This window comes from Notolepis coatsorum (assembly GCF_963971535.1).
Source record: "Notolepis coatsorum genome assembly, chromosome: 4".
Lineage (NCBI taxonomy): Eukaryota > Metazoa > Chordata > Actinopteri > Aulopiformes > Paralepididae > Notolepis > Notolepis coatsorum.
Window position 1 is genome coordinate 87393 of NC_140168.1, and position 22093 is coordinate 109485.

Consider the following 22093-nt stretch of genomic DNA (forward strand, 5'->3'; position numbering starts at 1 on the left):
TCTGACGGTCTTTAACAACACCCCTCCCTCTGGGTTAGGGGCTGGTCTGACGGTCTTTAACAACACCCCTCCCTCTCATCACAAGGCCTCGTGTGAATCCCCAGCCTCGCCCCACTGTCTTGCTGTCTCGCTCCACGCCCTACAAGGGAGATAACATGTCCTGGAGGCCACAGGGAGACGTGCCATATTATCAATGTGTCTCTTATCTTCCGAGAGCTACAACGAGCCACAACACTGGGAGGCTTTCATAACCCTAACCCTTTCATAACCCTAACCCTTTCATAACCCTAACCCTTTCATAGCGGCACGCAAGCAGGGAATCAACGTATGAAGATATATGACCTTCTGAGCAGCAGCTGACGAGACAGTGGTCTGTGCACATTGTGAGGCAGAGCTGTATTTTAATGTGTTGTGTTGAGTTGTGTTTATCTGATGTGTTGTGTTGATGTGTTGTGTTTATGTGTTTATCTGATGTGTTGTGTTTTACATTTAGTCATTTAGCTGACGCTTTTATCCAAAGCGACTTACAAGTTCTGTACGACAAGCCATCAGGAATCTGATCTGATGTGTTGTGTTGTGTTGTGTTGTGATGTGATCTGATGTGAATCACAACCGAGTGATCTGGATGATAGAAGACTCCAGCTCTGAGGGGAAATGTGTTTTTTTGCTAGTTCCCCCCCCCCCCTCTAGTCATCCACCTGTCTAGGTCTGTGCACTGTGTGTGTGTGTGTGTGTGTGTGTGTGTGTGTGTGTGTGTGTGTGTGTGTGTGTGTGTGTGTGTGTGTGTGTGTGTGTGTGTGTGTGTGTGTGTGTGTGCAGTGTGTGTGTGTGTGTGTGTGTGTGTGTGCAGTGTGTTTATGTGTGCAGTGTGTGTGTGTGCAGTGTGTGTGTGTGTGTGTGTGCAGTGTGTTTATGTGTGCAGTGTGTGTGTGCAGTGTGTGTGTGTGTGTGTGCAGTGTGTGTGTGCAGTGTGTGCGTGTTCAGTGTGTGTGTGTGTGTGTGTGTGTTTGTGTAGTGTGTGTGTGTGTGTGCAGTGTGTTTATGTGTGCAGTGTGTGTGTGTGTGTGCAGTGTGTGTGTGTGTGCAGTGTGTGTGTGTGTGTGTGTGCAGTGTGTTTATGTGTGCAGTGTGTGTGTGTGCAGTGTGTGTGTGTGCAGTGTGTGTGTTTATGTGTGCAGTGTGTGTGTGTGTGTGTGTGTGTGTGTGTGTGCAGTGTGTGTGTGTGTGTGTGTGTGTGTGTGTGTTTAAGTTTAAGTTTATTTGGATCCCCATTAGCCACAGCAGTGCTGGGGCTATTCTTCCTGGGGTCCATAACACATAAAATACAGTTACAGACGTATACACTCACAACATTTACATATCATACAGACAATTAAAACAACAATAAAAACCCTTATACACTCATAACATTTACATGACATACAGACCATTAAAACAACAATAAAAACCCTTATACACTCACAACATTTACATGTCATACAGACAATTAAAACAACAATAAAAACCCTAATCAAATTCATAATACAAGATAAAAATATATACGCCTTATGAATTCATAATACAATACAATAATACCTGTTCATATCAGCCAATTATACAATATTTTAATAATATATCCCTATCAGACACATGCCTTTTCATCCATATATACCTATCTCTTTATCAGACACATACATTTTCATTTACGTACACACTATCTATTAGGGAATGTCAATTTCTTTGGTTGAAATGTTGTTTTACCACGATTTTGAAACGGCATTTACTATTCTCCTGCTTAACATGTCTGGGAAGAGAGTTCCATTCCTGCATACCACGGAACATGACAGTTCGCTTCATTGCATTCGACCTCACTTTTGGAAGAAGTGTAAAACCTTGTGCAGAAGCATGTCTGGTGGAATGGTTGTGTCTGTCAAGACTTATTGATAAATTGTTATATAAAATTGAGGGGATCTTTGTAACAAGAATATTCCTTGTGAATACAAGGAGTGAGCAGAGTAATTTATGTTTGACAAGTAACCAAGTTAAACAACTGTGCATCGCTGCAACATTAGTTCTGTACTCACAGCGAAGCGCTATACGTGCTGCTTTGTTTTGTACCATTTGTAATTTTTTCAGTTTATTCGTTGTTACATTCGACCATACTTCAGGACAATAGTCAAGATTTGACAAAACCAGAGCTTGAATTACCTGTTTGATAGAATTTAGTGGTAACAAATGAGCACATCTTTTAACAACAGAAATCCCTCTTCCCATTTTCACTACTATATTGTTTATATGGTGTGACCATGACAATTTACTGTCTAATGTTACCCCTAGGAGTTTAGTCTCCTGGACTTGATTAATTACCACATCACTTATCAAAAGTTTCAAGACTGGGTTCGTTCTTAGAGTATGGTTTGAACCGAAAATGATGCTACTTGTCTTTGATATGTTTAGAACTAGTTTGTTATTCTTTATCCATTCCATCACTGATTGCAACTCTGCCTTTAGGACCGTATTTAATTCATTGGCTGTTGAGGCTGATGTGTAAATCGTTGAATCATCCGCATACATAGAAATATAGGACTTATTTAGGACAAGAGGCATGTCATTTGTAAATATGGTGTAGAGCAAAGGCCCAAGGCAACTTCCTTGGGGTACTCCACACCTTACCGTTTTAACTTCTGAGTAACTCCCATTAAAAAAAACTATTTGTTTCCGGTTTGCTAAATAAGTTTGCATCCAAGATAGTGCAGATGAGGAGAAACCGTAACATTCAAGTTTTTTAAGTAAGAATTTGTGATCTATGATGTCGAATGCTGCAGTAAAATCAAGCAAGACAGCTCCAACCATTTTCTTTTTATCTATCTCTTTCAGCCAATCATCCGTCATTTGGGTTAAAGCAGTCGCTGTTGAATGTCCTTCACGATATGCATGTTGAAAATCAGTGGTCAATGTGTTAAAAGAAAAGTAGCTTTTAATCTGTTCACTTACTATTCTTTCCATCAGTTTACTCAAAACTGGCAGTAAACTTATGGGACGACTATTAGATCCTGAGAATGGCAATTTCAAATTTTTTGGCAGTGGTATTACTTTGGCAGTTTTCCACTGTTGCGGATACAAACATTCACTAAAGGATTGATTTATAATATGACAGATAGCAGGGGCAATTAAATCAGGGACCAATTTCAGAAGTTTCCCGTCAAGACCGTCAACACCTGGTGGTTTGTTTTTAGTGGTACTTAACATATGTTCTACATTACTTATAGTCACACTATCAAAATTAAATTGACAATTTTTATATTTCATTATTTTATTCTTTATTAATAAATAATATTTTTCATTATCTATTGTGTGTGTGTGTGTGTGTGCAGTGTGTTTATGTGTCCAGTGTGTGTGTGTGTGTGCAGTGTGTGTGTGTGTGTGTGTGTGTGTGTGCAGTGTGTTTATGTGTGCAGTGTGTGTGTGTGTGTGTGTGTGCAGTGTGTGTGTGTGTGCAGTGTGTGTGTGTGTGTGTGCAGTGTGTTTATGTGTGCAGTGTGTGTGTGTGTGTGTGTGCAGTGTGTTTATGTGTGCAGTGTGTGTGTGTGTGTGTGCAGTGTGTTTATGTGTGCAGTGTGTGTGTGCAGTGTGTGTGTGTGTGTGCAGTGTGTGTGTGTGTGTGTGTGCAGTGTGTGTGTGTGTGTGTGTGTGTGTGTGTGTGTGTGTGTGTGCAGTGTGTTTATGTGTGCAGTGTGTGTGTGAGTGTGTGTGCAGTGTGTGTGTGTGTGTGTGTGTGTGTGTGTGTGTGTGCAGTGTGTGTGTGTGTGTGTGCAGTGTGTGTGTGTGTGTGTGTGTGTGTATGTGTGCAGTGTGTGTGTGTGTGTGTGTATGTGTGCAGTGTGTGTGTGTGTGTGTGAGCAGCAGTAGAGTCAGAGGTTATGAACACATCTCAGCTGGTTGTTTTCATGGCGGGGCGGGGCGGTGTGGTCACAGCTGCCAGCGACGTCATGCTCCCCCCCCCCCCCCCCCCCACCACGCCCCGGCTCCCCCACGCCCCCCCCCCCCCCCCACTCTCTCACACCGATGGTGAGATCAGGGAGGAATGAGGAAGGAAGAGGAACCCAATACCGTCCCAGATAAACCATTAGTTTAGTTTAGTTTATTCATTTAGCACATTATTACGAACGAAGCCCAAAGGGCTAAAGGTCCACAGCTCCACTCCCATCCATCCTGTCAGCGTCCATAATAATATATGAAGGAAATGCAGGTAAACATGGTCTAGAGAATAAACTCAAAACAAGATCAGAGACATCAGGCTCCTGGGGGCCACGGTCCCAGTCTCCACTACCAGTACTGCTCCTGGGGGCCACGGTCCCAGTCTCCACTACCAGTACTGCTCCTGGGGGCCACGGTCCCAGTCTCCACTACCAGTACTGCTCCTGGGGGCCACGGTCCCAGTCTCCACCACCAGTACTGCTCCTGGGGGCCACGGTCCCAGTCTCCACCACCAGTACTGCTCCTGGGGGCCACGGTCCCAGTCTCCACCACCAGTACTGCTCCTGGGGGCCACGGTCCCAGTCTCCACTACCAGTACTGCTCCTGGGGGCCACGGTCCCAGTCTCCACTACCAGTACTGCTCCTGGGGGCCACGGTCCCAGTCTCCACCACCAGTACTGCTCCTGGGGGCCACGGTCCCAGTCTCCACCACCAGTACTGCTCCTGGGGGCCACGGTCCCAGTCTCCACCACCAGTACTGCTCCTGGGGGCCACGGTCCCAGTCTCCACCACCAGTACTGCTCCTGGGGGCCACGGTCCCAGTCTCCACCACCAGTACTGCTCCTGGGGGCCACGGTCCCAGTCTCCACCACCAGTACTGCTCCTGGGGGCCACGGTCCCAGTCTCCACCACCAGTACTGCTCCTGGGGGCCACGGTCCCAGTCTCCACCACCAGTACTGCTCCTGGGGGCCACGGTCCCAGTCTCCACCACCAGTACGGCCTTTTTCCTTTGGCCATCTCATCTGCTAAGCATGTCAGTGAGCTGTGCGCTTTTTTGTCCTCAAGGCGCTTTATCCTCCTCCTCCTGACTCTGACAGCGAAAGCTAAATGCATCTGTCATGTTGTCCCATCCATGCGCTCTCCTTCTACGTGAGACACACGCTGGGCTTCAGATCGAGGCAACTCCACTGAAACCATCCATTCCTTTAGGTACACACGCAACGAGAACAGAGAGACTACGGCTCAGCCTCTTCCCCCAGGCCACTGAACACTGAACTCTCCACACACAACACACATGAGCACACACACACACACACAAGTACACATGAGCACACACACACACACACACAAGTACACATGAGCACACACACACACACACACAAGTACACATGAGCACACACACACACACACAACACACATGCTGCAATCACTTTAAACAATCACTTTAAACAAAATGTCACTTTAAACCAAATGGAAAAGTCACTTGAAAGGAATGAGGAATATAAAGGTCACTTTAAGGAAAGAACAGATGTGGTTCTTGTATAGTATAGTTTAGATATAGTAAGTATAGCATAATGACGGTTAAAATTGTATATTGTATATAGTGTACATAGGACCCAGTGCCTTCTCAGGAATTTAGCATGTCTATTTTTATCATGCACATCTTAAGGTGCTCCCATAGTCGAGCGGACTGTACGCGGACTGGACTCAGCGGAGGTCAGCTGGACTCTTTGAGCTTTCATAGACGAGCGGACCTCCACGGACCAATTTCCTACATGTCTCGCGCCAGTTTACACAATTTTTCACACGCTGTTCAACTTATGTCATGTCGTCGTCATCCGATGTCAAAATAAAGAGTATGTTATCTCCGTTTTTCCAATATTTCGATAATAAAACGGGCAGTTTTACACACTTGAATAACAGGTATATAGGCAGCGAGATGCAATGTACCGTATAGGCTTGAGGTGGACAGCGCGTGGTGCTGAAATGACAAACACGCATTGCATAAAATAAAAGCACCAGTTTTACACACTTAATTTAGAAAAGCCATTCAAACATCTCAAGCCCTACTCTCTCTTGGCACGGAGCGAGTGGTCAGAGTAAAATGCAGATCGGCGTCACATTAAATGCAGTTCGATGTCAACCAAAACGCAGAGCAGCGTTTTGTGTGACACCAAGTCAGCGGTGCGGACGTCCGCGCCTCAGAAAATTGGAGCTTCACACTTGGAGTCTGCTTTGAGTCCACGGGAGTCTGATCCGCGTACGGTCCGCTCGACTATGGGAGCACCTTTATGTCTTCTTATTACCTGTTTTTTTATGTCTATTTTATTATTAGTATTATTGCACAATCAATGCGGGCATGACCACCCGCATTTCACTGTATGCCCTGGTATGTATGTGACAAATAAACCTCTTGAATCTATCTTCTTTTTTTTTATCTACTTTTTTCTCCCCATTTTTCTATTTTTCTCCCTATTTTTCGTATTATCCAATTCTCCCCTCCCCTGTCTCGAACGTTGCTAGACCATGCCTCCCACTGGTCGGCTGCAGTGAGGACCAAGCCTTGCATCACGTGTCCCCTCCGGTACACGAGGAGGCAGCTGTCGCATCTTTTCACTTGAACAGCACGATCTCTCAGCGGCGAGGAGTAACGCGTGGGAGGCTCACGCTGCCCCCGATACTTCCTGATTCTGCTGTACAGGCGCACCAACCGACCTGTAGGAGTCGCTGTCCACAACGTCCGATCCCCACCGACCAGCCAAGCCGGAAGCAACGCCGAGAGCTGGGCTCGAACCCAGCATCTCCTGCGTTAGTGGCGAGCACCTTGCCCACTGCGCCACTTAGCTTACTTGAATCTATCTTGAAGAAATATTGTTTATCAAATAACCTTGCCTCAAAGGACCTTGGCTCCGAGCCCATCTTCCCACCTGGAAACTCTGGATATGAACATTAAACAGAAACACTGTGCACCAAATCTTCTGAACTGAATGTCAACACATTAGGAGTTTTTTTCCAGTCGATTAAGAAATAATCTGCTATAATTATATGTACTTAATACTTGTGTCAGATGATTAACAGCATACCTTCATAGAGCTTTTCGGAACAACTCCTTTGCTATTCCACTGCTAGCGGAACGGCTTGGACTCAGTTTATTTCACGTCAGCTATTATTATTATTATTATTATTATTATTATTATTATAATAATATTATTATTATTATTATTATTATTATTATTATTATTATTATTATTATTATTAGCAAACTCTGTGACAGGAAATAAATGGGGGCCCATTTATAATGTTTATGTTGTGAAGTTAGAAAAGATCTATAGGATACTTTTAAAAGAAACAACAAAATAACAGTGAAGTAATTTTTGATGCAATTATAACTATAGAGCGGCATTGTTTTAAAATGTTATTGATTATTATTATTTATATTCTTTTTATATATATTTTACTACAGGTAGTTTTGACAGCAGTCCTACAGGTAGTTTTACAGCAGTCCTACAGGTAGTTTTGATGTCAGTCTTACAGGTAGTTTTGATGTCAGTCCTACAGGTAGTTTTGATGTCAGTCCTACAGATAGTTTTGATGTCAGTCCTACAGGTAGTTTTGATGTCAGTCCTACAGGTAGTTTTGATGTCAGTCCTACAGGTAGTTTTGATGGCAGTCCTACAGGTAGTTTTGATGTCAGTCCTACAGGTAGTTTTGACAGCAGTCCTACAGGTAGTTTTGATGTCAGTCCTACAGGTAGTTTTGACAGCAGTGCTACAGGTAGTTTTGACAGCAGTCCTACAGGTAGTTTTGACAGCAGTCCTACAGGTAGTTTTGATGTCAGTCCTACAGGTAGTTTTGACAGCAGTCCTACAGGTAGTTTTGATGTCAGTCCTACAGGTAGTTTTGATGTCAGTCCTACAGATAGTTTTGACAGCAGTCCTACAGGTAGTTTTGATGTCAGTCCTACAGGTAGTTTTGATGTCAGTCCTACAGGTAGTTTTGACAGCGGTCCTACAGGTAGTTTTACAGCAGTCCTACAGGTAGTTTTGACAGCAGTGCTACAGGTAGTTTTAACAGCAGTCCTACAGGTAGTTTTAACAGCAGTCCTACAGGTAGTTTTAACAGCAGTCCTACACGTAGTTTTAACAGCAGTCCTACAGGTAGTTTTGATGTCAGTCCTACAGGTAGTTTTAACAGCAGTCCTACAGGTAGTTTTAACAGCAGTCCTACAGGTAGTTTTAACAGCAGTCCTACACGTAGTTTTAACAGCAGTCCTACAGGTAGTTTTGATGTCAGTCCTACAGGTAGTTTTAACAGCAGTCCTACAGGTAGTTTTAACAGCAGTCCTACACGTAGTTTTGACAGCAGTCCTACAGGTAGTTTTGATGTCAGTCCTACAGGTAGTTTTGATGTCAGTCCTACAGGTAGTTTTGATGTCAGTCCTACAGGTAGTTTCGACAGCAGTCCTACAGGTAGTTTTAATGTCAGTCCTACAGGTAGTTTTGACAAATTCAAATTCAATAAGAAAAGAAAAGACCTATGTGACAACTAAATATTGTTTTTAAATAGAGCTGCAACGATGTCGACCATGAAACTTTGTCGATTTGCATTAGGCTTGACCTTCTTACATAATGTACCTGTTTATCAAATTTCAAGTTATGATATGGGGTTATGATTAATCTTCATATCTCAGATTTCTTATCTCAAGTGGAAGGGCATGTAGTGGACCTTGCGGTGCTGTATATAAGGCTGTAGTGTTCCAGCACACCCCACTCTCCTACAACAGAAGAAACTGACCATCATGAAGTGGCTTGTCGTCCTGTGTGTCCTGGTGGCGCTCTCTGAATGTCTCCTCAGGTAAGTTCTATACTCTGGGTTAGGGTTAGAGAGGGTTGGTGGCTCTCTCTGAATGTCTCCTCAGGTCAGTTCTATACTCTGGTGACTAAGGACCTCTGGTTCACTTGGTCGTCATTATAGTCAATCTGAAGAGATCGTTGTGAGCAAGATGAAAATCTTAAGAAAGAATAGCTAACACTTATGGGGCACAACTCATTTAATCAGAATCAGAATCAGAAAGGTCTTTATTGCCAAGTATACTTTACACATACAAGGAATTTGCTTTGGACGTTACTGGTGCGACATTAGCGGAGAGACATGAACAGACAGATAATACAATAAAGTGGTTGAGTAAAGTAAAATGAACAATAGAATAATATATTTATGAAATAAAATATAGGTCAGGGCTGTACGACTGTATAAGAGGTTGAATAAAATTATGTGGGATATAAACTAAGTTAAATATAGCTCAATAGATATAGTACACTTATAAGTAAAAAATAAAATAGGAATAGGATGGGACACAACTCATGATTTAGTAATTATAGGCCCCATATATAGGTCAGTGATCAGGACTAATGAGGAATGACTATTATTTAACAAACTGTTTTGATTTGATTTGATTTTTATTTGTCTCGAACATAGAAACATAAAACAAGTTTAAAAAACAAAAAGGTAAATAGTCAAAGACTATTTCCATACAGTAAGTGTTCGAGAAGGAACAGGGGGAAGTAAAACAGCTTATCAAGCCCTGCCCCTTCCTTACAATATTTTACATTAATTTAATAAAAAAAAGAAATAATATAACAAATAATGAAAGATTAAATAAAAGTACAGTTTTTTATATATCCAAATATCCAAATGAGAAAAAATATGTATTAGACAGCAGTCACATTACTGCTCAAGCTCTTATATGTGTCCATAAGTGCTTGTTTATAGCTGCCTTTAAATTGATTGATATTTTTGCTTAATATACTCGCATCCAGACCATTCCAGAGTGATACCACATTATGAACATATCATTATGTTCCTCCTGTATAGTCCCCCATTGTCTACCTCCTTACTTGTTGTAATTATTAAAATTGAACTATTAGTTAAATAATGATGATGTATTTAGAATTGACACAACTGGAAGGGGAGGTGGTGTCGGTTATTCATGTCGAGTCTCGTTTCTCTGTTTCAACTTTACTTACAGACCGAAAGGTTTCGAGTGTATTGCCTTGAGGAAAGATACATTAACCCTTTCACTGCCACACGACAGAAGTTTAGCCCTTTACTATCACACAACCGACGGCGATGCTCCATCATTAGCATCATTAGGAAAGGAAAGGCCACTTTAAATTAGAATAACAGGAACAGTGTATTGCACTACCAAAGCTACCTAGCATGTCCCATATGCTCTGTAAATAACTATGTACAGATACCGAGATGTCACACCATGTTACCTGTTACCTGTTTATTGCACAATGTTGTTTTTTTATTGGATTCTATTATATGTTGTACCACTGTATTGCACATCGTTGTGGGCAAGACCACCCGCATTTCATTGTATACTTGTATGCCGTGACAAATAAAACTCTTGACTTGACTTGACTTGACTTAGCTCCGCAAATGCGGAGCTAATGATGCTAATGATGGAGCATCGCCGTCGGTTGTGTGATAGTAAAGGGCTAACCTTCTGTATTGTCACTGTTCTGCCTGGTTCTTCACTGTGTGCAGGGTTCCTCTGATCACTGTTCTGACTGGTTCTTCACTGTGTGCAGGGTTCCTCTGATCACTGTTCTGACTGGTTCTTCACTGTGTGCAGGGTTCCTCTGATCACTGTTCTGACTGGTTCTTCACTGTGTGCAGGGTTCCTCTGATCACTGTTCTGCCTGGTTCTTCACTGTGTGCAGGGTTCCTCTGATCACTGTTCTGCCTGGTTCTTCACTGTGTGCAGGGTTCCTCTGATCACTGTTCTGACTGGTTCTTCACTGTGTGCAGGGTTCCTCTGATCACTGTTCTGACTGGTTCTTCACTGTGTGCAGGGTTCCTCTGATCACTGTTCTGCCTGGTTCTTCACTGTGTGCAGGGTTCCTCTGATCACTGTTCTGCCTGGTTCTTCACTGTGTGCAGGGTTTCTCTGATCACTGTTCTGCCTGGTTCTTCACTGTGTGCAGGGTTCCTCTGATCACTGTTCTGACTGGTTCTTCACTGTGTGCAGGGTTCCTCTGATCACTGTTCTGACTGGTTCTTCACTGTGTGCAGGGTTCCTCTGATCACTGTTCTGACTGGTTCTTCACTGTGTGCAGGGTTCCTCTGATCACTGTTCTGACTGGTTCTTCACTGTGTGCAGGGTTCCTCTGATCACTGTTCTGCCTGGTTCTTCACTGTGTGCAGGGTTCCTCTGATCACTGTTCTGCCTGGTTCTTCACTGTGTGCAGGGTTCCTCTGATCACTGTTCTGACTGGTTCTTCACTGTGTGCAGGGTTCCTCTGATCACTGTTCTGACTGGTTCTTCACTGTGTGCAGGGTTCCTCTGATCACTGTTCTGCCTGGTTCTTCACTGTGTGCAGGGTTCCTCTGATCACTGTTCTGCCTGGTTCTTCACTGTGTGCAGGGTTCCTCTGATCACTGTTCTGCCTGGTTCTTCACTGTGTGCAGGGTTCCTCTGATCACTGTTCTGACTGGTTCTTCACTGTGTGCAGGGTTCCTCTGATCACTGTTCTGACTGGTTCTTCACTGTGTGCAGGGTTCCTCTGATCACTGTTCTGACTGGTTCTTCACTGTGTGCAGGGTTCCTCTGATCACTGTTCTGACTGGTTCTTCACTGTGTGCAGGGTTCCTCTGATCACTGTTCTGCCTGGTTCTTCACTGTGTGCAGGGTTCCTCTGATCACTGTTCTGCCTGGTTCTTCACTGTGTGCAGGGTTCCTCTGATCACTGTTCTGACTGGTTCTTCACTGTGTGCAGGGTTCCTCTGATCACTGTTCTGCCTGGTTCTTCACTGTGTGCAGGGTTCCTCTGATCACTGTTCTGCCTGGTTCTTCACTGTGTGCAGGGTTCCTCTGATCACTGTTCTGTGTGCAGGGTTCCTCTGATCACTGTTCTGTGTGCAGGGTTCCTCTGATCACTGTTCTGTGTGCAGGGTTCCTCTGATCACTGTTCTGTGTGCAGGGTTCCTCTGATCACTGTTCTGTGTGCAGGGTTCCTCTGATCACTGTTCTGTGTGCAGGGTTCCTCTGATCAAGGGGAAGTCCGCTCGTGAGAGTCTGGAGGAGCAGGGTCTGTGGGAGGAGTACAGGCAGCAGTACCCAGCCAACCCAACGGCCAAGTTCTACCAGGATGGAACCGAGACCATGACCAATGATGCTGACGTAGGTCCTGATGGGTAGGCGGGTGGGGTGGGGTGGGGTGGGGTTGGGGGGATGGGTAGGCGGGTGGGGGTAACTGTACATTGGATTATCGACGAAACCTATAGGTCCAAGAAGAGGGTCTCGTGTATTACTGGGTTTAAGTCAGTTGTTTATTTATTTATGTTTTACTGTTTTGCATACGAGGTGGTCCTGCAAATGTTCTTGATAACAATCTAGTGGTCCGCATAAAACAGACGTTTGGGAACCACTGATATAGACGATCTCTAAATATGCGTTCTATGCGCAATCTCCGCTACGCCACCCGACCGCCCTGATAGATGTTATTCTGACCTCCAGGACGGACGTAGTTTAGACAGAAACACTAAGGTCAAAATGTTTGGTGGGCTGCGTCTCTGGAACGTCTGCTTGTTCCACCACAGCTGGCCTACTCAAGTTTCAAGTTTCAAGTTTCAAGTTTCTTTAATAGTTGTCATACAGAAGTACAGAATACTTTTGTACAAAATGCTTCTTACTGTTGCGCTCCAGAGACTGTGCATGACAAGATAAGTATGAAATAAAAACATAGTAAAAATTAGAAGTAAAAAAGAGGTCACAGTGTTCAGTTTAGACATATGTACAATGTTCGTAGACGTAGTTACCATACAATATACAATACTGTGCAGTGTACTAATATACAATACTATATAGTGCAAGGCATACATGGACGAGGTGCAGTTTAGGTACAATTCACAGTAGGTGTACGAGTTGTAGTGCAAATCCTTTATCAATAAATATAAAGTGTAAGTGTGTTTGTGTGATCTAAAGTGTGGAGAGTGGGTGCTGCAGTGTGTTGTTTGTTTGAGTGAGTGTGTGCGTGTGGGTGTGTGTGCTGTGTGCATTTGATGGTTGTTGCATAGTGATTATTGTTCGTTTAGCGATTATTGTTCGTTTAGCAGCCTGATGGCCTGGGGATAGAAGCTCCTTCTGAGTCTTTCTGTGCTCGCCATAAGACTCCGGTATCGCTTGCCTGACGGCAGCAGTTCAAAGAGGCAGTTGTTCGGGTGGCTCGAGTCCTTAATAATTCTCTTAGCCTTCCCCTTGCACCGCTTGTTGTAAATGTTCTGGAGGGTGGGAAGCCCCCCTCTAATTGTGCGTTCGGCTGAACGTGTCACTCTTTGTAGTCTGCTACGGTCTTGTGCAGTGCTATTCCCAAACCAGGAGGTGATGTTGCCGGTCAGGATGCTCTCTATTGTACATGAGTAGAAGTTCCTAAGGATCTTCTGACTGACTTGGAACTTCCTTAGGCGCCTGAGGAAGTAGAGGCGTTGTCGTGCCTTCTTCACAACACTGTCAATGTGTGTGGTCCATGTCAAGTCCTCGGATATGTGGGCTCCGAGGTACTTGAAACTGTTCACTCTCTCAACTGGTGCCCCGTCGATGCTGAGGGGGCTGTAGTCCTTGACCCCCGACCTCCTGAAGTCCACAATCATCTCTTTTGTTTTGCTGACGTTCAGGGAGAGGCAGTTCTCCTGACACCACTGTGACAGGTTCTCTACCTCTTCCAGGTAGGCCCTTTCGTCGTTGGCAGAGATCAGGCCCACCACTACTGTGTCATCAGCAAATTTGATGATGGTGTTGTTGTTCCGCTGTGCTACGCAGTCATGTGTGTACAGGGAGTAGAGGAGGGGGCTCAGAACACAGCCCTGGGGGGCCCCTATGTTGAGCGTGATGGATGAGGAGGTGCAGTTGCCGGCTCTTACCACCTGGGGTCTGCCCGTCAGGAAGTCCAGGACCCACTGGCACAGGTCATAGTTCAAGCCCAGGTCCCTGAGCTTGGCTATGAGTTTGGAGGGGACTATGGTATTGAATGCTGAGCTGTAGTCGATGAACAGCATTCTCACATAGTTCCCCTGCCTCTTGTCCAGATGTGATGCTGCTGTGTGCAGCACATGGGCTATGGCGTCCTCCGTGGACCTGTTGGGGCGATATGCAAATTGCAGAGGGTCCAGGTTGATGGGGAGGGAGGAACAGATGTAGCCCTTCACTAGCTTCTCAAAGCACTTCATGGCTATGGAGGTGAGGGCTACAGGGCGGTAGTCGTTGAGGCAAGCGGGCGTAGATTTTTTGGGTACAGGGATGATGGTGGACTTCTTCAGACAGGTGGGGATGACGGCCTGTTCCAAGGACAGGTTGAAGATGTCAGTGAATACCGGGGCCAGTTGGTCGGCACAGACTTTTAGGACGCGGCCGGGGATGCCGTCCGGTCCTGCTGCCTTCCTGATATCCACTTTTTTAAAGATCCGTCTCACCTCATGCTCTGTTACCCTGAACACTGAGTCTCCATCAGCAGACCCCCCCCCCCCCATTGCCGTGGTTTGTAGGCTGGTGTTGTTATTCACAGCCTCAAACCTCGCATAGAAGGAGTTGAGATCATTTGCTAAGGAGATGTCACTGTTCAGTTTGAGGGGGGTTCCTTTGTAGTCTGTCATTGTTCTGAGGCCCTGCCACATGCCTCTAGAGTCAGCCTGTTCAAACTGAAGTTCAACTTTATCCCTGTAACGCCGTTTTGCCTCTATTACTGCTCTCCTGACGTTGTATCTTGCCATCTTGTGTTCTTCCATGTTGCCTGTCACCAGCCCGGTGTTGTATGCTGATGTGCGCACTTTCAGAGCCTCACGGACGGATTTGTCTACCCAGGGCTTTTGATTTGGGTAGATATTAATTTTGGTGGAGGGGATTATTATATACTATATATATACTATGGGTTAGGGTTAGGGTTGAACGTCTGCTTGTTCCACCACAGCTGGCCTACTATGGGTTAGGGTTGAACGTCTGCTTGTTCCACCACAGCTGGCCTACTACGGCGTGATCTCCATCGGCAGCCCTCCCCAGTCCTTCAGCGTCATCTTCGACACCGGCTCGTCCAACCTCTGGATCCCTTCCGTCTACTGCAGCAGCCGGGCCTGCCGTGAGTTCGAACCCCCAGAATGCTGTGTTTTATATTATATTATACGAGCGCTGTACCCGAATGTAATTTTTTAACAATCGAAGCTTCTATTGAAGTATTCTAACGAAGCTTCGAATGTCTGTCATCATATTTTATGATGTAATCCAATTTTTTTTAAATACATTTATTAAATTTACTTTCTTGAATATAACTCATCACTTTCGTCAACATAAATACTGCTATAAGGGCACGGTTGGTACGAAAGTGATGGGGACGTCTTGATGGAGCGCCAAGCGGATGCAGATAGGCTACATCATTTATGATACATGTTTTATTTAAGTTTTTATGACGAGTCATATACTATAATAGTATAATAATATAATATTAGTGTAGCCTAATCTTTATCTGCAAAGAAAACCCCCATTGGTTTAAACAGAATGAATAGACTCATAAAAAATATTTATATAAAAAAAAAAACAATTCGAATGTTGATTTAGAATTTGAATGTCAACATTATGAACGAAGCTTTTTCGAAGCTTTCAGATTCATTCAGATTCAGATTCAGATTCAGATTCAGACAACTTTATTGATCCCCGTGGGGCAATTCATATTTGCAGCTTCACCACAAGCAACAAAGACAAACAAACAACAAAACATCTCAACGACAGCACGGAAAATAAAAAGAGAAACACTCCATGTGATACAATCCAGCAATAAAAGTAAAAGTAAAAACAGACAACCAAGTGCAAAAGGCTACTTAAAATGACTACTGTCTGTGTTTAAAAGTCTGATAGCCGAGGGGACAAAAGATTTGGCGTAGCGGTTGGTCCTACTTGGTGGGACGTCATAACGGCGGCCAGAAGGCAACAGTGAAAACCGCTGAGACAGAGCATGGAGGGGTTGATTTGTGATGCTCGTCCCCTTCTTGACCACCTGGTCCGTCCAGAGAGAACATAGGTCTCTCTGTTTTACTCCAATTATTTTGGAGCACACTTTCACAATATACTGTAGGCTGTTCCTATCTTTAATGGACAGGCCTCTGAACCAGCAGATAAAAGAAAAAGTTAGGAGGCTTTCAATAAAATAACTATAAAAAGTGCTCAGGATCTTCGCACTAACATTAAAAGAGTTCAGCTTTCTTAGCAGGTAGATCCTCTGCTGACCTTTTTTAACAATAGCTTCTAACTATTCGGTACGGCCCTATATTATTATACCAACTGTTGGTTTCCCCCCGGAGCATTTCAACCTGTCAGATGAGCACAGAGCTTTATTCTAGTGACTCCAAGAGTAGACTCCCATTCCTCGACCCACTCTCAAAACACACACCATGGCACCATGTTTTGCAGAGAACCACAGGAAGTTCAACCCCCAGCAGTCGTCCAGCTTCAGGTGGAACGGAGAGGCGCTCTCCATCCACTACGGCACGGGCAGCATGACCGGAGCGCTGGGCAGCGACACTGTTCAGGTAACGTCACATGACCGGAGCGCTGGGCAGCGACACTGTGCAGGTAACGTCACATGACCGGAGCGCTGGGCAGCGACACTGTTCAGGTAACGTCACATGACCGGAGCGCTGGGCAGCGACACTGTGCAGGTAACGTCACATGACCGGAGCGCTGGGCAGCGACACTGTTCAGGTAACGCCAACCTTGATGACCGTAGTATGTTCCCGCCAGAGTACACAATGAACAGAAAATGACTTTTTTTTCGGTCTATTCTTCTGATAGGAGGTGTTTAATCAAAGATCCTTGCTTTCTAGTCTTGCACAAGGACCAGCATGGGTATGGGCGGGTTCATTTTCCATTGATGACGTTTTTAAATAAAGCTTGGCCGCAGGATTAATAACGTTAACGTTAGTTCGGCCAGAGAAACAAATATACTAATTAAAATGGTTGGACCTGCGAGATTTGTATGTATTTTTTTTCTCCGAAATGTTATTGAGTAAAAGTACAAGTATACAAACCTAATAATACTCGAGTAAAGTACAAATCCCCCAAAACAGTACTTAAGTATTGTAACAAAGTACAATTACACAAGTACTTCACACCCCTGGCACTAGGCTACGTGAGTTAGCCAACATGTTAGTAACGGCGTGATGTTTAGCGTCCGCAAACCAAACAGAGAAAAGGGTTGAACACACTGTATATCTAACTGTACCGGCACACTTGAATACTTAGAGGCTACACAGCCCAGCACTCTGATTTATATGACGGCCAAGGCCACAGCAACATAATGTGTGCAGAAAAGTACTTACCGTGGGGGGGGGGGGGGTGTAGTGGAGGTGATTCCCAGGCCAATGGCGTCGAGCTGGTTCTGCTGTGTAGTGGTTGGATTGGAGAAGGATGGGTTGGTGGGTTGGTGTCGTAAAGGCTTGAGAAGAACCTCAGTGTTGTTGAGTCGACTGTGAGTGACGGGTGCTCTGTGTGTCCAGGTGGGTGGCATGTCTGTGAGTGGCGGGTGCTCTGTGTGTCCAGCTGGGGGGCATGTCTGTGAGTGACGGGTGCTCTGTGTGTCCAGCTGGGGGGCATGTCTGTGAGTGACGGGTGCTCTGTGTGTCCAGCTGGGTGGCATGTCTGTGAGTGACGGGTGCTCTGTGTGTCCAGCTGGGGGGCATGTCTGTGAGTGACGGGTGCTCTGTGTGTCCAGGTGGGTGGCATGTCTGTGAGTGACGGGTGCTCTGTGTGTCCAGGTGGGTGGCATGTCTGTGAGTGACGGGTGCTCTGTGTGTCCAGGTGGGTGGCATGTCTGTGAGTGACGGGTGCTCTGTGTGTCCAGGTGGGTGGCATGTCTGTGAGTGACGGGTGCTCTGTGTGTCCAGGTGGGTGGCATGTCTGTGAGTGACGGGTGCTCTGTGTGTCCAGGTGGGTGGCATGTCTGTGAGTGACGGGTGCTCTGTGTGTCCAGGTGGGTGGCATGTCTGTGAGTGACGGGTGCTCTGTGTGTCCAGCTGGGTGGCATGGTTAGGGTGAGTGACGGGTGCTCTGTGTGTCCAGGTGGGTGGCATGACTGTGAGTGACGGGTGCTCTGTGTGTCCAGGTGGGTGGCATGGTTAGGGTTAGGGTGAGTGACGGGTGCTCTGTGTGTCCAGGTGGGTGGCATGGTTAGGGTGAGTGACGGGTGCTCTGTGTGTCCAGGTGGGTGGCATGTCTGTGAGTGACGGGTGCTCTGTGTGTCCAGGTGGGTGGCATGTCGGTGGCCAACCAGGTGTTCGGGCTCAGCCGCTCCGAGGCTCCCTTCATGGCCTACATGAAGGCTGACGGCATCCTGGGACTGGCCTTCCAGTCGCTCGCCGCTGACCACGTCGTGCCCGTCTTCGACAACATGGTCAGTCAGCATCTGGTGTCTCAGAATCTCTTCTCCGTCTACCTGAGCAGGTAAGGCCATTTTATAAAAATCATACATTTGTACAATTGGGGGTGCGTTTTTGTTTTCTTTCCCCGTTACATTCAATTACGCATCATAGCCCTCAGACTGTTCTCTCCTCCCCCTCAGCCCCCTCACCTACCTCCCTCCCTCTCCCTCTTTCTTCTCTCTCTCTCCCTCTGGTTCTCGCTCTCCCTCTCTCCCTCTGGTTCTCGCTCTCCCTCTCTCGCTCTGGTTCTCACTCTCCCTTTCTCTCCCTCTGGTTCTCACTCTCCCTCTCTCTCCCTCTGGTTCTCACTCTCCCTCTCCCTCTCTCTCCCTCTGGTTCTCACTCTCCCTCTCTCTCCCTCTGGTTCTCACTCTCCCTTTCTCTCCCTCTGGTTCTCACTCTCCCTCTGGTTCTCACTCTCCCTTTCTCTCCCTCTGGTTCTCGCTCTCCCTCTCTCTCCCTCTGGTTCTCACTCTCCCTCTCTCTCCCTCTGGTTCTCGCTCTCCCTTTCTCTTTTTCCCTCTCTCCCTTTCCTTCTCTCTCCCTTATTTATTGTTGTCCTTGTATACTATTGCTACTGTCATTTTGTATTTTATTTATTTGTATGCATGTACATAACCTTGTTTTTGTTACAGCCCCCACCCCCCCCCCCCCCCCCTTCCCTCAAAGAAGGCCTTTGCTTTTTGGACAGGCTGCTTTTGTATATAATAATTAGTTCTTAATGGCTTGCCTGGGTAAATAAAGGTTAAATAAATAAATAATGTATTCCCGTATGACCCGTGGTGACCGCTGTCCTTCCTCCTCCTCAGACACGGAGCGCAGGGCAGCGAGCTGATCTTCGGTGGCGTTGATTACAACCACTACAGCGGGTCCATCGCCTGGATCCCTCTGTCCTCAGAGACCTACTACCAGATCACCATGGACAGGTACTGAACACCTACTAACGACTACTGCAATGCTCTGTACACGGGCATCGACAAATCCCTCCTCCGCCGCTTACAACTGGTGCAGAACGCAGCCGCGCGCCTCCTCACCAAAACAAGAAAACACGAACACATCAGCCCAGTTTTGGCCTCGCTCCACTGGCTGCCTGTTAGCTTTAGGATTTTAAATTAGCCCTAAATGTTTTTAAATCATTAAATGGCACGGCTCCTCCCTATCTGTCCGAGCTCTTGCACCGCCACACCCCCCACCGATCCCTCAGATCAGCTGACCAGCTGCTACTGGTGGTGCCCAGAACCAGGCTCAAGACTAGGGGAGACAGAGCTTTCTCCACTGCAGCGCCTAGATTGTGGAACAGCCTCCCCCTCAGCGTACGGACTGCCCAGACCGTGCAGGCTTTTAAATCACTCTTGAAAACCTACCTGTTCTCCTTGGCCTTCCCCCCCCACTTAATCACCACTAGACCCCTGGCCCTTCTATCCTCTTTGTTTTACTGTGTCCTACCAGTTTTTATTGCTTTCATTGCTTTATTATGTTTTTTTAATCTTATATCTTGCACCATATTGTTTTGTTTTTGTTGCTTTCATTGCTTTACTATATTTTTAATCTTATACCTTGCATCACATTACTTTGTTTTTATCAACTTGCTTGTGAAGCACTTTGGTGCCAGCTGCCGCTGCCTGGAAATGTGCTATATAAATAAATATACCCTGATAATTGACTTGACTATCAGATCACCATGGACCGGTACTTAACACCTTCAAAACGAATCCAGTTCAACCATAAAACATGAAATTGTTAACAACGTAATTTAAAACATTCCAACGTTCTAAATAAAAAAAAAAATTATAGAGCCATAACATATTGGAATAGGATCCCATTACACATCACACGGACGGAAAACAAGGACAGTTTCAAAAAGAAACTTAAAGGAGCCATAATCAGGAAGGAAATCAATATATGTCATGCATGAGTGTAGCTGCAGCCATGTTGTCCAAACTTCTGGTTTACTTTTGTGTTTTCTTTTTTTTGTTTTTTTAAGGTATGGTCAAATGGATTCACCTATGACCTTTTGTTTCATTTTCTATTGATTATGTATGTGATATATGACTGACTTACACTGAATGTTTCATATTTGTATACGTGTATATCTGTGAGGACCCCAGGAAGAATAGTCAACACGTTGATGATGTCTAATGGGGATCCTAATAAACATAAACATAAACATGCATCTTTTGCATTTCATGTCAGTGGCAGTTTGCTCTCTCGCTGACTCGACCGTGTTCTGCTGTTCTACATCACAGTGTGACCATCAACGGTCAGACGGTGGCCTGCTCCGGTGGGTGCCAAGCCATCATTGACACCGGCACCTCCATGATCGCCGGCCCAAGCAGTGACATCAGCAACATCAACTCCTATGTTGGAGCCACCACCAACCAGTATGGACAGGTGAGTCACACCATGAGTTAGGGTTAGGGTTAGGGCCACCACCAACCAGTATGGACAGGTGAGTCACACCATGAGTTAGGGTTAGGGTTAGGGCCACCACCAACCAGTATGGACAGGTGAGTCACACCATGAGTTAGGGTTAGGGTTAGGGCCACCACCAACCAGTATGGACAGGTGAGTCACACCATGTAATTTATTAATATGTTGGCTTGATATGTGGGTGTTTTGGTGATTGTTGTTGTTAGTATTGTCATGTTTGTAGTTGTAGTTTAGATGATCTGATGATTGTCTGATGATTGTCATATGTGCACAGGATACATTTCTCAATGGACAGTAAAAACAATCATTCAATCAATGTGTAGTTTTCATATCTTGACGTTGAAGAAACAGGTGCACACCTCCTCAGATATTCTAAACTAAAGTCTGTTGAAAGAGACACTGCCTAGCAAAGATATACAGTACATAGATGGCTAAAAGTAGCAGAACCCTTATCCTTACCTTACTATGTGACTTTCCACAGTCCACGGTCAACTGCGGGAACATCGGCAGCATGCCTGAGATCACGTTCACTCTCAATGGACACGCCTTCACCCTCCCTGCCTCCGCTTACATCCTGCAGGTCTGTTGCACACACACACACACACACACATGCACACACACACACACACACACACGCATGCACACACACACACACGCATGCACACACACACACACATTCACATACTTTCACCCCCCCCCCCCTAATCCTCCCCTGTTTATCTATTTTGTACATAGGCTGTGCATGTGTTTGTTTGTTATTTACTTATGTGTATGATTCTTAACTGTGTTTTTATTTTGTTATTGGTGTGTATGTGTATGTATGTGTATATATGTATATTGGTACTCCTGTTGGGGCCTTTTGGACCAGATCGACATTGTAAATAAGAAACCTGTTCTTAATGTTTTATCTGGCTAAATAAAGGTTAAATAAACATTCTGATTTCTCTCTGCAGAGGTCCAGTGGCTGCAGCACAGGCTTCAGCCGCGGCGGCTCAAACCTCTGGATCCTCGGCGACGTCTTCATCAGGGAGTTCTACACTATCTTTGACATCGGGGCTCGAAGTGTCGGCCTGGCTACATCTGTGTAATCACACACACAGCGTGCATGACCTGTATCCTCGTGTCTTTGGGCAGAGAGGCCTTTGTGTTCTGACGTGTGGCTGTAACTGTGTCGGTGGAGACGAGGACACGTTGGCTGCCTTTGAATTAAAAGGATTGTAGCAACAAAAAGTACTGTGT

The 22093-nt window shown here is 45.5% G+C and overlaps 1 protein-coding gene across 1 annotated transcript; it reads left to right on the forward strand.

Moving 5' to 3' along the window:
* Positions 1-8756: 8756 nt before the first annotated feature.
* LOC311227574 (pepsin A-like) lies at positions 8757-21942 on the forward strand (the record flags this gene model as incomplete). The annotated part of the gene is made up of 9 exons (XM_084313294.1): positions 8757-8812; positions 12005-12146; positions 14976-15093; positions 16419-16537; positions 18250-18446; positions 19234-19350; positions 20671-20815; positions 21336-21434; positions 21808-21942. The coding sequence occupies 9 exons, from the start codon at positions 8757-8759 to the stop codon at positions 21940-21942; spliced, it is 1128 nt and encodes a 375-aa protein (XP_084169420.1).
* Positions 21943-22093: the final 151 nt, after the last annotated feature.